This window comes from Lampris incognitus, chromosome 11 (assembly GCF_029633865.1).
Source record: "Lampris incognitus isolate fLamInc1 chromosome 11, fLamInc1.hap2, whole genome shotgun sequence".
NCBI classification, from domain to species: Eukaryota; Metazoa; Chordata; class Actinopteri; order Lampriformes; family Lampridae; genus Lampris; species Lampris incognitus.
This window is the reverse complement of record NC_079221.1, coordinates 19,316,858-19,332,143: the sequence shown is the minus strand read 5'-3', so window position 1 is coordinate 19,332,143 and position 15,286 is coordinate 19,316,858. Positions and strand designations below refer to the sequence as shown.

The following is a 15,286-nucleotide window of genomic DNA, read 5'->3' as shown; positions in this document are numbered from 1 at the left end:
GAGCGGCTTGTCATGCAGCACATCAAGGCCTTGCTCACTGCAAACCTAGATCCCCTACAGTTTGCATATAGAGCCAACCGATCCACAGAAAACAGTCTCTACCACACTCCACCTCACTTTGTCACACCTGGAAGGGAAGAACACCTACACCACGATCCTCTTCATCGATTTCATCTCGGCATTTAACATCATCATACCACAACTGGTGGAGAAGCTGAGGTTGCTGGACGTGGACACTGGTACCTGTAACTGGGCCCTGGACTTCCTGACATGAAGGCAGCAGACAGTCAGGGTGGGCAGCCACACATCAAATTCCATCTTCGTGACCACAGGTTCACCCCAGGGCTGCGTCCTGAGCCCCCTCTTGTTCACCCTGCTGACCCATGACTGTACTGCCAAATTTGACAACAACCACATCATCAAGTTTGCAGATGATACATCAGTAGTGGGTCTCATCAGCAATAATGATGAATGTGCAAACAGGATGGAGGTGGAGCAGCTAACAGCATGGTGTGAATTCCACAACCTCTCCATGAATATAAGCAAAACAAAAGAGATGGTGATTGACTTCAGGAGGGCCAGCAGGCACCATCATACACTGCTGACCATCGGTGACCCCACTGTGGAGAGGGTCAGTAACATCAAGTTCCTGGGAGTGCACCTGACGGACGACCTGACCTCAACCATAACACCTTGGCCATCATTAAAAAGGACCAACAGTGGCTCCATCCCCTCTGGAGACTTAAAAGGGCAAGCCTCCCCATTCTAGCCCTCACCACCTTCTACAGGGGCAACACTGAAAGCATTCTAATCTATGGTCTCACTTCCTGGTTCAGTAACTGCAAAGTGACCAAACAACACCAGCTGAACAGGATAGTGAAGACAGCTAGCAAGATCCTTTGTGCCCATCCCCTTCCTGTTGGAGATTTACCATGAATGCTGTGTTCGCAGAGCCCCACCACACTTCTCACAACCTATTTTCCCTCCTGCCATCTGGGAAGAGTTACAGGAGCATCTGTACTAAATCCAGCAGAATGCTGAATAGCTTCTACCCACAAGCAGTCAGGATTATTAACAAACTGCCCCCCCATGGTCATGCCCATCCACCTGCCCTCTAACCCCCCCCCCCATCACTGCTGGTCACTTGTTGACAGACACCAGCTGTCAACATTTAAACTGACATGACACTTTAATGAACTGTGCTGCACTTGAATGGACTGTGTTGTTAATTGTTTTGTTCTCTCTGTTTTTATGTTTTTAGTGGTATTTTTTTAGGGAATTTTTGGACACGTATTTTTATCTTTTCTGTTGCACTGCTGCGGCACGGTGGCGCAGTGGTTAGCACGGTTGCCTCACAGCAAGAAGGTCCTGGGTTTGAGCCCCGGGGTAGTCCAACCTTGGGGGTCATCCCGGGCCATCCTCTGTGTGGAGTTTGCATGTTCTCTCTGTGCCTGCGTGGGTTTCCTCTGGGGGCTCTGGTTTTGTCCCACAGTCCATAGACATGTAGGTCAGGTGAATCTGCCATACTAAATTGCCCCTAGGTATGAATATGTGTGTGTGTGGGTGTGTGTGTGTGTGTGTGTGTGTGTGTGTGTGTGTGTGTGTGTGTGTGTGTGTGTGTGTGTGTGTATGTTGGCTCTGTGTGATGGCCTGGCGGCCTGTCAAGGGTGTCTCCCTGACTGCCACCCAATGACTGCTGGGATAGGCTCCAGGATCCCCGTGACCCTGAGAGCAGGATAAGTGGTTCGGATAATGAATGGATGTTGCACTGCTGTAGGCTGGGAGAAATGGTATTTCGTTTTTATTTATGTGTGCAGATACATAGTGAAAATCACAAACTAAATTTTGAATCTTGAATCATGCCCTCAGTTTCCATTGCTATGCTGACGACACACAGATCTACATCAGTACCAGTCTCACTGATGCCCTGCCACCTCGGTCATTAATAAATAGTCCTGACATTAAACAATGAATGAACTCTGACTTTCTCAAGCTCAACAGTGATAAAACTTCAGTCTTGCGGGGCGTCCGGGTAGCGTAGCAGTCTATTCCGTTGCCTACCAACACGGGGATCTCGGTTCGAATCCCCATGTTGCCTCCAGTTTGGTGGGGCGTCCCTACAGACACAATTGGCCGTGTCTGTGGGGGGAAGCCGGATGTGGGTATGTGTCCTGGTCGCTGCACTAGCACCTCCTCTGGTCAGTCTGGGTGGCTGTTCAGGGGGGAGGGGAAACTAGGAGGAATAGCATGATCCTCCCATGCGCTACGTCCCCCTGGCAAAACTCCTCACTGTCAGGTGAAAAGAAGCGGCTGGAGACTCCACATGTATCAGAAGAGGCATGGGGTAGTCTGCAAACCTCCCCGGCTTGGCAGAGGGGGTGGAGCAGTGACCAAGACGGCTTGGAAGAGTGGGGTAACTGGCCAAGTGCAATTGCGGAGAAAAGGGTGGTGGTGGGGGGGGTAAAAAAAATCGGTCTTGCTTATTGGCCCCAGATCTATTGTTACTACTCAACACAAACTCAGTTTTGATAATGATGACATTACAGTCTATCCCTCACAATCTGTTGGTTAATCTTGGTGTCATTTTTTGACCATTTTTTACCACTGAATCTCATTTTAGCTCCATTGTCAAGACTGCATTTTTTCACCATGACAATATTGCACGACGCCGTCCCATACTCAATATAACTGATGCCAAAACCCTAGTTCGTGCCTTTATTAGTTCCCATCTTGATTACTGCAATGCCTTTTTTACTGGTCTCCCTGCCAAAACCATCTCCAGATTACAACATGTTCAAACCTCAGCTGCTAAAGTCCTCACACACACACACCAAACACTCAGCCCACATCACTCCCATCCTTTTTTCCTCTCCATTGGTTACCACTGTCATCTTGTATTCATTACAGCATCCTTCTACTAAGCTACAAAACTCTCCACGGTCTTGCCCTGCAAGATTTGTCTGACCCTTTTCATCCATACACTCCTTTGCGTACACCAAGTTCCTCCAGTGCTGGTTTACTCTCCATTCTTAGAGTCAGACAAACTTCTATGGTAGCAGGTCATTCACTGTCATGGCTTCTAAACTTGTGGAATTCACTCCTCCACAAAGCATCCGTGATATTTGCTCAATTATACAGCTTTCAAATCTTGTTTAAATACCTGTCTCTTTTGATTTGTGTCTGTTTTTTTTATCTTATTTGATGGTTGCTCATTATGTTATGTTGATGCTTTTGTAAGGTGACCCTACGCTTTCGAAAGGCACTATATAAATAAAACCACAATTATTATTCTTCACTCACACAGTGGTTGAAACAAATCCCTGTACTTTTGTGGTGTCTTGTAAAGCACAAATTAGCTGCACAACTGACAACATGTGTGATTCCCTGGAGGAAGGGGTTATGACACAGCATGCCCTCTTGTCCAACAAAACAGCTTGGAGCCTGGTTCAAGTGCGGGGCATGGTGCTTTACTCATCCCAGGGCAAAATTTAAAAATATCATATTGCCACTTTAATGTTCCTTTTCAAATCCTTCATATCTCTGACTCTGTAAAACTTTTTAAAAGGTACATCAGCACCCTCAAGGGATGGTCAGAGGTGTTTGTTTATCCCTCCACATCATCTTTTTGGCAAAGACACAAAGGAGTGTTGTTCTTAGAATAGATTGATAAATATGTTCCAAATAAACCAAATGAGTTATGAACGATGTGCAGTTATCGGTAAACATTAATGGCTCCCCCATCTCATGGTTAATGTGAAATGGAATGCCTTTTTCGTTTATGCCGTATTCTCGGGGGGGGGATTTCTATGGTCAACTGCAGTGAACTACGCTAATTTATTTAAAATGTTCTCGCGAGAGAGAGCAGGAGAGAAGAATCATAGTGCGTGAGAGGAGAGGGGAGAGCAAAGGAGGGGAGAGAGGATAGAGAGAAATAGATGGAGTAGCATAGAGGTGTAAAAGAGGGAGAAAGGAAAAAAGCGATGAGTGGAAAGGGGAGGGAGAAAGTAAAAGAGTTGGAGCAGAATCATGTCAGTATCCTACCTTGAAGGTCTGCGCCGGGACTCCATGCTCTTGGTGGATTTTGTTGAGCCCTGCAACAGCAAAACATCAAACCTTTATGATTGAGCTATATCTCTACTTGTGTTTTATCACAAAAGCGCCGCCTTCAAAATTCAACTTGCACTCAAAAGACACATGAAAACGTTTTCCAGAGGTTCTTTGTGAGGAAATTGGTGCTCTAGAGAACTCTTTGAAGAACCACTTGACCCTCTTGAACTTTTTTTTACTACCTTCAAAGGTTCTCTGGTTCACAAATGTAAAAATTTAAATGGTCCATCACAGTCTTGTAATCTCTTGATTTCTCTCTCTCTCTCTCTCTCTCTCTCTCTCTCTCTCTCTCTCTCTCTCTCTCTCTCTCTCTCTCTCTCTCTCTCTCTCTCTCTCTCTCTCTCTCTCTCTCTCTCTCTCTCTCTCTCTCACACACACACACACACACACACACACGGTTACGCAAATCATGCTTGAACACATCTACACCATTATGACCAGTTTATGAGTGGCAGTTGGCAGATTGGTGCACGCTGCCTAGTGATGAAAAGGTTTCAGGGTGAATTCCTCACATCAACATTTCTTAATATGCCGACTCAAGTGAGCCATGGGAAACTAGTCTGGTTTACTGCGATACAATGCAAAAATCAACTGCGTTTAACATTTAACATACCTGTATCTGCACACAAATCTTTACACAGTCGGTGTGTAAAATATTAGGGGAAAATCGATAATGCAAACATATATATCCCATCCTTTAACATTTGTGTTATCAACTGTCTCAAAGCTTAAGAGTCTTCCTTTAAACCTGTCACCTTCCATTAACTATCAGTTCACTTCCATGGCTGCAGTGAATTTATCAGGCAAAAGGACTACAAAATGAATAAAAGCAGTCACTACAATTCATCTGATTTCACCAATTTCGTGGAAAGAGTGTAATGATCCTATAGTAATAAGTTGCACACTCGTGGTATATAATATTAAAATGCTTGGTAGGTTCTGAGATGGTACTATGATATACCACCTGAGGCTGGCTTCACATAGCACCCTTACAACAAGGACCTTTGCGGAAGATTTGTTGGTTAAGCTGATTGACTGTTTGGCTCCAGCATGCCTGGCCCACCTAGCCTCCCCCCCTGCTTGACTCCAGGAGGGGTCAGAGGTCACAGGGACGTTTACTCCCCCCTCAGTGTGCAGGTCACATGAACACCGGAGGAAAGCTGTTATCCATCATTATCCATTAGATCAGACTGACTGGATAACCATCAGTGTCAAGAGCACCACCCTAAATGGAGTCCTGCCTGCGCCTCTCTCTGGATGTCAGATATCTGGTCTTCTTTATGTCATGCTCACATCGGAAAAAATTTAAGGGCAAAGTCCAGCATTTTCATCTACAATAAATTATGCTTGTGTGTGGACATACATTCACATGGGCACCTACACACATGCACACACAGGCACAGACGCACGCACGCACGCACACATGCACACACACACACCCACTCACACACCATACAGTTTTTGCCTCTCTCTTATCCTCAGTCCCCCATAGACCTTTCTAATTGCTCTCTCTACTCTCACAACTTTCTACTTTAGCATGAGCCCGTGGCCTTGTTGAGTGCAGCTAGACAAAGAAAATCCCCCCTGCTTTTCCCATGTCTTGGCCTAAACATTTCAGCATGTCGCGACAAGCTACTAAGTGGAACGAGTCACCAGAGGAGGACAGAGATGAATGAGAAAGTAAAAGAGAAGGAGAGCGCCTGAGTGAGAGAACAAAGAGAGACGGAGAGTGAAAAGTCTTAACAAAGCGCGTCATGAGTGGTGCCGTTTCATTCATTGCACATTTAAGCTCTCAAAACGTCCCCGGTTGCTCTTAAATGGTCTGTTTCTGACCTAATCAGAAGGTTCCTTGGACTTCTCGGTTGTGATGTAACCACGCCTTTGTGACACTCAAGCCTGGTAGTAACAATCCAAAACAAAACATCAGGCCACCAAGCTAACCCACAAGCAAACAAAGAAACATGGCGTCCTAATTACAGCTGTTTGAGAGCTGGTGCAGATTTTAGAGGGGATGGGGTTTTGTACCGTGCTGTGAGGATGGCAGCCGGATCATCGTTTTTGCTTCTAATTAGTCCGAAGTGGTGTACAGAGCATTTTATAGGCCACAATAGTCCTCAAGTGAAAATGCAACCATCTGGGTAAATAGAGGCACTACCATGGCGCTCCAATAAGGGGGGGGGGGGGCCTTCCATTCAGCCGAGACTGTTTTGTGTCGCTGCAAAGCGGTTAAGAGCCATCTTTTGTCATTATGTTTAAGGACTCCAATTTTGCTCTACGTGTTACTGTGCTGTACAGTACACAGCACTCTTTGTTAGCAATGAATTACAAGCACTTCCCGCCTCATTATTTCCTGCACTCATAACATTTGTGAAGGATGTTACCAGCACTGGAAGCAAGATGTCATTCACTGACAATGGCAGTCACGGATATCTCTGTTTCACGTGTTAAGATCGTACTTTTCAGCGATGTACCAAAGTCCCAACAACGTCCGCTTAGGTCGCCCCATATGTACCGATAAACCACACAACATGCACCCTCAAAGCCCCCTCCCTCTTTTTTTGGATATAGGCGAGGTAGTGGGTGAGGGGGGTGGGGGTGGGAACAGGACTGGGGGGTCCTCTAGGCCCATTTTCTGATGAAAACCATCTGGGGTGGCTGACTTTACGAGCAGGCCTTACAAATTAACCATCAGAGAGAAGAGCAAGAGAGAAGAGTGGGGGAGGGGGGAGGGATTGCCAAAAAGAGAGGGAGGGAGAGAACAAGAAACATGGGGGCTGGTAAAAAGTCTGACCAGGGAGAGAGAGGAGAAAGGTTTCTCAACACCGAGAAGAAAAAAAAAACAATCCGACAATTGAAGAACGGACATCAAATAAGCAGTTACAGGACCCATGTCGGTTACTTTCCCGGTGACGCCTCGCACCCTCCACTCCACTGTTAGATCTCTCCATCCTCCAGCCTTTGTTAAATCCATCTGACCATCCATTCATCCATCAATCCATTTTCCCGCCTCTCATGCCCTACCTTCCTGAAAAGGTAGCCCGTACTCCATCGCCATGCCCCCCTCAGAGAGGAGAGCCGTCTTCTAAAAGACCCTTCCCGGTTCATCTCTGGAGAGAGCCCTCTCTCTCTCTCTTCCTCTCTGTCTCTCTCTCTCCTTCTCTCACTCTTCTCTCTCTCTCACTCGTAGTGAGGTTTCCTCTCAAAAACTTCTCCCTTTTCTCCAACAGCAGAGGGAAGGAGAGAGAGAGAGAGAGAGAGAGAGAGAGAGAGAGAGAGAGAGAGAGAGAGAGAGAGAGAGAGAGAGAGAGAGAGAGAGAGAGAGAGAGAGAGGAAGTGAGAAAGAGGGGTAGAGAGAGGAAGAGAGAGAGAGGGAGAGAAAAAAAGAAGGCTCTATTTTGGGCAGCTGCCTCCGGTGGGCCACCACATGCTCTTGCTCCAGCTCAGTAAAGACTCCACCACAGCGCAGCTCGCTCCTCGTCGTTCTATCCACTTTGTTTTGTCACTTCCCTCCTTTTTTCCTCCCTCTAAATCTGTCTATCATTCCACCTCCCTCCCGCTTGCTCTCCTATCTTGTTATCTCGCCCCCAATATCTCACTTTTCCCTCCCTCCCTCTCTCTCGCTCTCTCTCTCTCTCGGATCATTTGCCCCTGTGTGTTTCCTCCCTCCCCTGTGTGTTCTCTAACTTGCACATGTAGTTTGATCTGCACAAACACACACATATACACACACACACAATCAGCTGACTGTATCTCTTAACAGCCATCCTTTTAACCCTTGCCTGGTTGAGTACATGTTTATCTCTATGAAAGATTAAGAGATTAAGCTTTGACATTTGGTGCTTGTTGAACTCTCACACCTTGTCAAGCTTGTGTTCCTTGTTAAGGAGGAACATAAAAAAGCACTCCACCACAAAACAATCACCACCTAAAAAGCGTAAAACACCAAACTATCCTCTGATCTGATAAACATCATATTCTCCATAATTCACATCTACACTTCAACTCCTACTTAATCAAAGCAGGAAACAAAAAGAGGTGTTGAACGAGCCAAGAAATTAACGGAGCTACGCAAACTGCTTCCACGAACCGAGTGTTGCTTATGTAGTCACAAGACAAATCTTTTTGATGCTTGAAGGCGATGATGCTCGGTCCAAAGACGTCAGAATAACCACACAGCTAATGCCCATGAACAGAACTAGCAGCTGCACACACACACACACACACACACACACACACACACACACACACACACACACACACACACACACACACACACGCATATGTGAACACAGATATACACCCTCACACACACACACACGTGCTCACAAAAAAGACATTGCACACTCAAACACACACACACTTACACAAACAGAAAAAATATTACACACAAACACACACTCCCTCACTTACACACACACACACACACACACACACACCACCAGACAGACAAATATACACATATACATCTTCACTCAAACACACTTCTAATGATGGTGTGGTTCTGGCTAGGCCCCTGAATTGAGGTGCAGGCCAAATTATGCCCTGAGATGGAAAACTCATGGGCTGAAGGGATCGTAAGCTATTCAACCAACTGTGTCTGATTTGAAGCTCATGCTTGGTTAGTAGTTTCAAACACACACACACACACACACACACACACACACACACACACACTTGCTTGCTGATAGTCCATCGAGTGCGATGATGACATCCCTCCTCATTAACAGTGTGTTCTTCGATGACCATAGAGTCCAACTCTTGAGCCACACATTTTATTGCACATTGGGCATATGAAGTCTGAGTTAATGGGAGCAGGCCTGGCTGTGTGTCTCCTTAGTCTTTTCTGTTGTTGTTTTTTCACAGTCCTCTCAATTTCCAGCTGTTCTATACCTCTGTGGCAGATCTCTCGCCAGTTTGAACGGTTGATGGCAGCTTGCTCCAGTCTCAAGGGGTCGGTCGATACAACACTTATTCAGCGATGTTTTTAGCTGGTCTTTGCATCGCTCCCTCAACCACCTGCTGACCGGCAGCCCAGATGAAGCTGTCCATACAGGACTTGATGTGGCAGGCGTTCTTGATGCATGCTGATGATATGCCCAAGCCAGCGCAGTTGGTGTTCAGTGACCGTGGCTTCTATGCTCCTGTAGTTTGTTCTCGCAAGAATCTCAGCACATGGTCACGCCACATGATCCCCATGATTCGCCGCAGACACCTCATGTGGAACCGCTCCAGCAACCTTAGGTGGTGGCTGTATGTAACCCAGGCTTCACAGCTGTATCGGAAGAGTTGTGATGCAGACGGCTTTGTAAATGGCAATTTTGGTGTGCAGGTGGAGGTGTTTGTTTTGGGAGACCTTGTCAGAGTTCGCCAAAGACTACAGAGACTTGTTTGATTCTATCATGAGTTTCATGATCAGTGTTGCAGCCTTCAGAAAGGATGCTGCCCAGGTATTTGAAAGATGTAGCAACTGAGAGTGGCAGGCATAGTGGGTGGGGGGGGGGCTTGCCCTCCATTGGCATGACACCTCTGTTTTGGTGGCGTTGACTGATAGACCCAGCTTGCTGTAGGCATTCATAACTGCAGCAAGGATGGTTTGCAGGTCTTCTGATGTGTGAGCTACAAGAGCGCAGTCATCAGCGTACTGTAGCTGAAGGACACACACACACATACACACAAATGCACATGCACACATTGTTCGTGGACACATGTGGACCAACAATAGCGATTTTAGTGTGATTTTTGTACTTGCAAAGAAATTTGGAACAAATTTGGCTTTGGGTGGTAACTCTAATCTGTAATGTCATCCTTCCTTTCCCAGACTAAATATAAATCACAGGAAGTTGTGTCATAGACAGCCGAGTGAGTCCTCCCACAACCTTAGCTCAATGATTGAGTGGCAGTGGGTTTGACAATGGATTACACAAACATCCATTATTACCAAGGCAAATGCAGCAAGCGGCTACTGTACGATGTAAAGCATATAAAAACTTCAACTGACTGGAGTTTGCTAAATGCTAAAATAAACTGACCAATTTTGTGTTCATGTGTACATGCAAGTCAGTCACTATAATCAATGATAAACACACCCATGTAGCATCCATCTCTAAATGTCTGACCTCCAATACATGCCACTTATTACAGCAGCACTGCATAAGACGATATGTTGCCATATAGGTAATATCAGAGAGGGACTTTTCTTAAACTCCTCCTAAACACAGGATTGCAATGAACTGCAGGGAATGAAATGATTGACAAACTGTCACTTTAAATATTGATTAATATCACTGCAATACATAAAGACAATATGGTAGCAGAGTGGTGAAGCAAGAAGAGACTGCCCAGAGGGCCCATAGGTTTAAGACCCTAACAAGAATATGACATGAATTCCTTGTAGTTTTAGTACCTTGTCTGTACCTGATCCTGTGTCGTGATCTTCCCAAGGGTAAATAAAAAGAAGATTTCTCCATTGGGGATCAATAATTATATTATACTGACAACCCAGTGCTTTCATTCACAAGTCACAGAACAGAGCAGCATGCATCAGATGTCCAACATGCCTGCAGAAACAGGCATTGCAGGTAAGGTACATTGCAGATATTGCAGGTAGCCTATAATTGCAATTAATGCTCACTCTTGAATTAGGGAATATTTGTGTGTTTCTGTAATAAGAAGTGAAAACAACACACAAAACACACACACACACACACATGTGCGCGCACACACACATGATGGCCAATGCATTCACGTACAAACACATAATTATTCCCCGTTGGGGTTGAACTCACCGTTGTGTCTACATGTTTGAGAGGGAGGTCGCTGCTCGGCGCCTGTCCAGAAAAAGGAGAAAAGGGGAGAAAGAGACACAAAATGATCAATAAAAACATCTCCAGTAGTGCAAGAGTTCAACTGAATGGACTAAATCACACAGCCCACATATTGTTTCCCCTACACATATTAAAATGCTGTCTCACTAATAATATTTTCCAAACAAAATTTTATTTTTGCAAATGTGGATTAAGTAGGTTGTACAGTCAATGTTTTCATTACTTCTTAATAACACTAAAGGTTAAAAAAACAAAAACAAAAAAAAACATCAGGTCAACGATCAGGCATCGGAGAGCAAAGTAGCATGGTGTTGATGTTAGCTACGGTCAACAAAAACTACACAGTTGATGGTTTTCCTTGGTAGATGGCGAAATGAACCATATTGATCAATTGCACTACAGTGCCGATAGCGTGGGAAAATGGACTTTAATTTCATCAGGATGCATTTTTATACTTGCCACCACTAATTTAGTTTTTACCATCAAGGGGCAAGCTAAAAAACTTGACTGGCTAACAGTTACCGTCAGCAACTTTTTGTTAAGCCACAAAATGTGTCACTTAATGACCACTGTCGGTCAAGTTTCATCTTGAATTAGAATTAGATTCCCAACACCAAGATGACCGATTTCCAACTCAACATACTTTTTTTTTTATTTTTGATTTTTTTCTTTGGTTTCTCAGCAAAGCAGACCCCATTGCATTTTATGTCTGTGCCCCTTGTTTTAGCAGGAACTCCTGAATTAATTGTTATTTAAACCAAGTCTGCTTTTACACGTTGCATAAATTATTTCAGTCTTTTTCTACGTTTTTTTCTTTTTTCTGCCAAGCCCAATTTCTGTCACGATGTGAAAACCATTGTTCTGTGTTGTGCTGCTAAGTTTATGTCACGTAAAGATAGCGCTATTCTTTGCCCTAATGTGGCCTGGAGTGAAGTGGGGCTGCACCGAGAATATGTGGGACCATTTATAATCCCTCTGTGTAAATATTTACACAAGGAGACAAGTTTCGCTTCCATTAGCCAGGACCAGAGAGTCCATCCGTGGCCCTCACTTCTTCAACGCCATATACAGCTATGGACAGTGAGAAAGAGGGAAGGAGGGAGGAGCTGAAGGAGAGGGCTGAGAGACAGACAGAACGAGGGGGGGAGGGATGAAGATGGAGGCACAGAGAGAGTAGGTAGCCTGAGACACTTAGAGAGGAGACGGGGAAGCCTGAGGTAATGAGGATAGGTGAAAAAAGGAGAGAGAGAGAGAGCAGAAAGAGACAGACTGGAGGACAACAAGAGAGGATGTGTCTTTGTGCCCATATAGCCTCCATCCCCATGTTGTTAGTCTATGCTAATACATGGACAACTAAGTTGTTTGATCCCAAATAAGTACACTATGTACAGTCCAACTGCAATGACAACAACAAACAAAATAGTTCTTTCTGAAGCTGAGATGAGGATTGTTGAGTGAAAAATCTGCCATTTAGGTAGACACGATTCTCAGCTGAAGTTGAACTTTTAATTCCCATAATTAATTAAATGCAACTAAATTGAATGAAAAAAATACTATTTTTCTGTCACAGATATAGAGGAGGTTGGTGTTGGGGCAAGAAAGATGCAAGAACAAGAACACATGCACAGACAAACACAGACACGCTAGCATGCACATAGTGCACAAAATATATACACATATATGCGCACACAAATGGATGGTACGATGTCTGAGATTCTATCTGGAATTGATAAAATCGATCTCATCATAATTGCAATCTGAGAGCGGTTTACATACAACAAAGGTTACGAACTGGATTCCAGCCTATGATGATTTGAGTACCTAAGCCTACTGGCTCCACGAGTAGGGGTCCACGGTTAGGGGTGGTATTACATAGGGAGTCTAGCGGGTCCAAATATATTACCAGAAAGTATCATCAAATATACCGTTGGATTACTGGCTAACACATCTGTATGGCTTTCCATGGTAAAATGTGAAAAATGATTCTTAAGATCACTGAGCAACTAGGGTACTCAGGTCTTACGCTGTCTGAAGACCATATAGGGGATTATCTACTGAAAGTCTGTTGGTGAACTAGTCCTCTCCATAGTGGTCAGTATTGTAAGAGTCCCACACAAGGAGCTGGGCTGTGACACCCAGGAAGCTCTGGTTCTGCAAAACTCGTCAGTGGAATCCAAACAGTAAATCCAGAGGGAAAATTATAGTCTGGCTGCACCGGGCCCAGAATATAGCCTCCAAACGCCCAGACTAAACCACTAACCGAGGGGGGAGAGAGGGAGAGAACGCGAGGAAAGAGAGGGACAGAGGGGAAAACAGAAGACAGCGTGAGGGTGGGACAGTGTGATGATTAGTTTGCATGTGTGTGTGAGAGAGGAACAGAAAGATGCAGAAGAGAATAAAAGAGGACGGTAAAAGAGGAAGAGAGGGAGAGAGCCTTTCTCTTCATGAATATCAACTTTAACAGAAGGCTAAAACATCAACTTCAAGCAAATAGCAGGAAAGAATTACCAGGAGAAATGTACAACACAGATTTGATGTCACAGAAAACTGAGACAGAATTTTGGTAAATCAATGGTATATTATCTAATAACTTCATAACTGACGCAACGATGGCAGAGTGAGTATACCTTCTCTTCAAATGTGACACTGTGTGTATGTGTGTGTGTGTGTGTGTGTGTGTGTGTGTGTGTGAGTCTCCATATGTGCACATTTGTGTATGGGTGTGTACAAGCAAGTGTATTTGTGTCTGTGCTCAAGTAGTTTTGTTAAATGTGTAGTTGTGAATTGGCCATGTGGGAAAGTGGTGAGAGGCAGTGTTGCTTCTAGGGATGGAGAAAAAGGAGAGAGCAGACTGAGGTGCTGGAAGCTCTATAAGCAGAATGTGGATTTGCTCCGGGGCCAAACCCTGCAGCCATGTTCCATTTTCAAGCCAATAAAGCCTACTTTACCTACACACAGGAGCAACGTCTACATTTCAGTTCTGTATCGTTACCAAGTTTAATCAGCCAGAAATCTCATGTTTGTGTGTGGCGTGCATGTTGTTTTTTTGGAGTGTCTGAAACTATAGTCAGAAATGATCATAGTCACATCTGTGGAATAAGACAAATGACTCACAGTCAAGCCTGGGGAAAACCAAATTTACAAACCATTCTGAGAGCACACAAAGAGTACACAAGTCATGTGTGACCAAAACATCAGGGCATATTCACAGTTTTTATCCCACTTCTGACTTTTTAAATCTTATAACAACTATGAATTATATTTACAAATACATTTGTTGATTTTATTTTAGAAGTTTTTTTATCATTATTTATTCATAGCATCTTTACAGTGAGCTTCCTTCCTTCCATTCGAGATCACTGCTTCATGAGAAACTCAAAAGGCCTGACCCTTAACCCCATGTTTTTAAAACCAAATGTTGACAAAACACCAGTTACATATCTAATGCTGGACCAAGGCATACTTATCATATGACCCCCCCTGGCATCCGGGTAGCGGAGTGGTCTATTCCGTTGCCTACCAACACAGGGATCGCCGTTTCAAATCCCCATGTTGCCTCCAGTTTGGTCAGGCGTCCCTACAGACACAATTGGCCGTGTCTGTGGGTGGGACACCGGATGTGGGCATGTGTCCTGGTCGCTACACTAGCACCTCCTCTGGTCAGTCGGGCACCTGTTTAGGGGGGAGGGGGAACTGGGAGGAATAGCTTGATCCTCCCCCTCACTGTCAGGTAAAAAGAAGTGGCTGGCAACTCCACATGTATCAGAGGAGGCACGTGGTAGTCTGCAGCCCTCCCTGGATCGGCAGAGGGGGTGGAGCAGCAACCGGGATGGCTCGGAAGAGTGGGGTAATTGGCCGGGTGCAATTGGGGAGAAAAATGGGGGGGGGGATCCCCCAAAACAAATCACAACCCCCTCTGCTTAACAGTTTTCACATTCAGCTTTGATTAAATTTCATTGTGTTGCATAAATTTTACAAGTTAAAATGCGAATAGCTGCCCACGACTGTCTACCGTACCACCATGGTGGACAAAGCGTTGAGCCTTATTGTTGATGAGGAGGTGAATAAATATCAGACGTTGGCATTCATTACTTATAACTCGAGGTTCTTTACTCATACAAGATCTTTTTCCCCCAGAGGAATGGATCATAATACTTGTGGGCCAGGCACATGTCTTTGTTCAAAAAGTACACAGATGCTCAAGCTCTGTCTCACCCCATCTCAAGACTGTTATCTCTGCTGCTGCCACCCCATGCACTTCCTCTCTCACATGAGCACAGTGGCTCCTTTGACCAAATCACCAAATTATAGACCACTCGTTTCTGGAAGGCGAGGTAGCTAACGTGCTGGGAGTT

The 15,286-nt window shown here is 44.9% G+C and overlaps 1 protein-coding gene across 9 annotated transcripts in view; it reads right to left on the bottom strand.

Moving 5' to 3' along the window:
- Window positions 1-15,286, bottom strand: part of tns1b (tensin 1b) — a 208,828-nt gene that overhangs the window by 77,586 nt on the left and 115,956 nt on the right. For all 9 annotated transcript variants that reach the window (XM_056289491.1, XM_056289488.1, XM_056289496.1 and 6 more), the window contains 2 exons: window positions 10,893-10,934; window positions 4,042-4,091 (listed from right to left, as the gene is read on the bottom strand). In XM_056289491.1, the coding sequence (XP_056145466.1) occupies window positions 4,042-4,091; window positions 10,893-10,934 (92 nt within the window). The remainder of the gene's footprint in view (window positions 1-4,041; window positions 4,092-10,892; window positions 10,935-15,286) is intronic.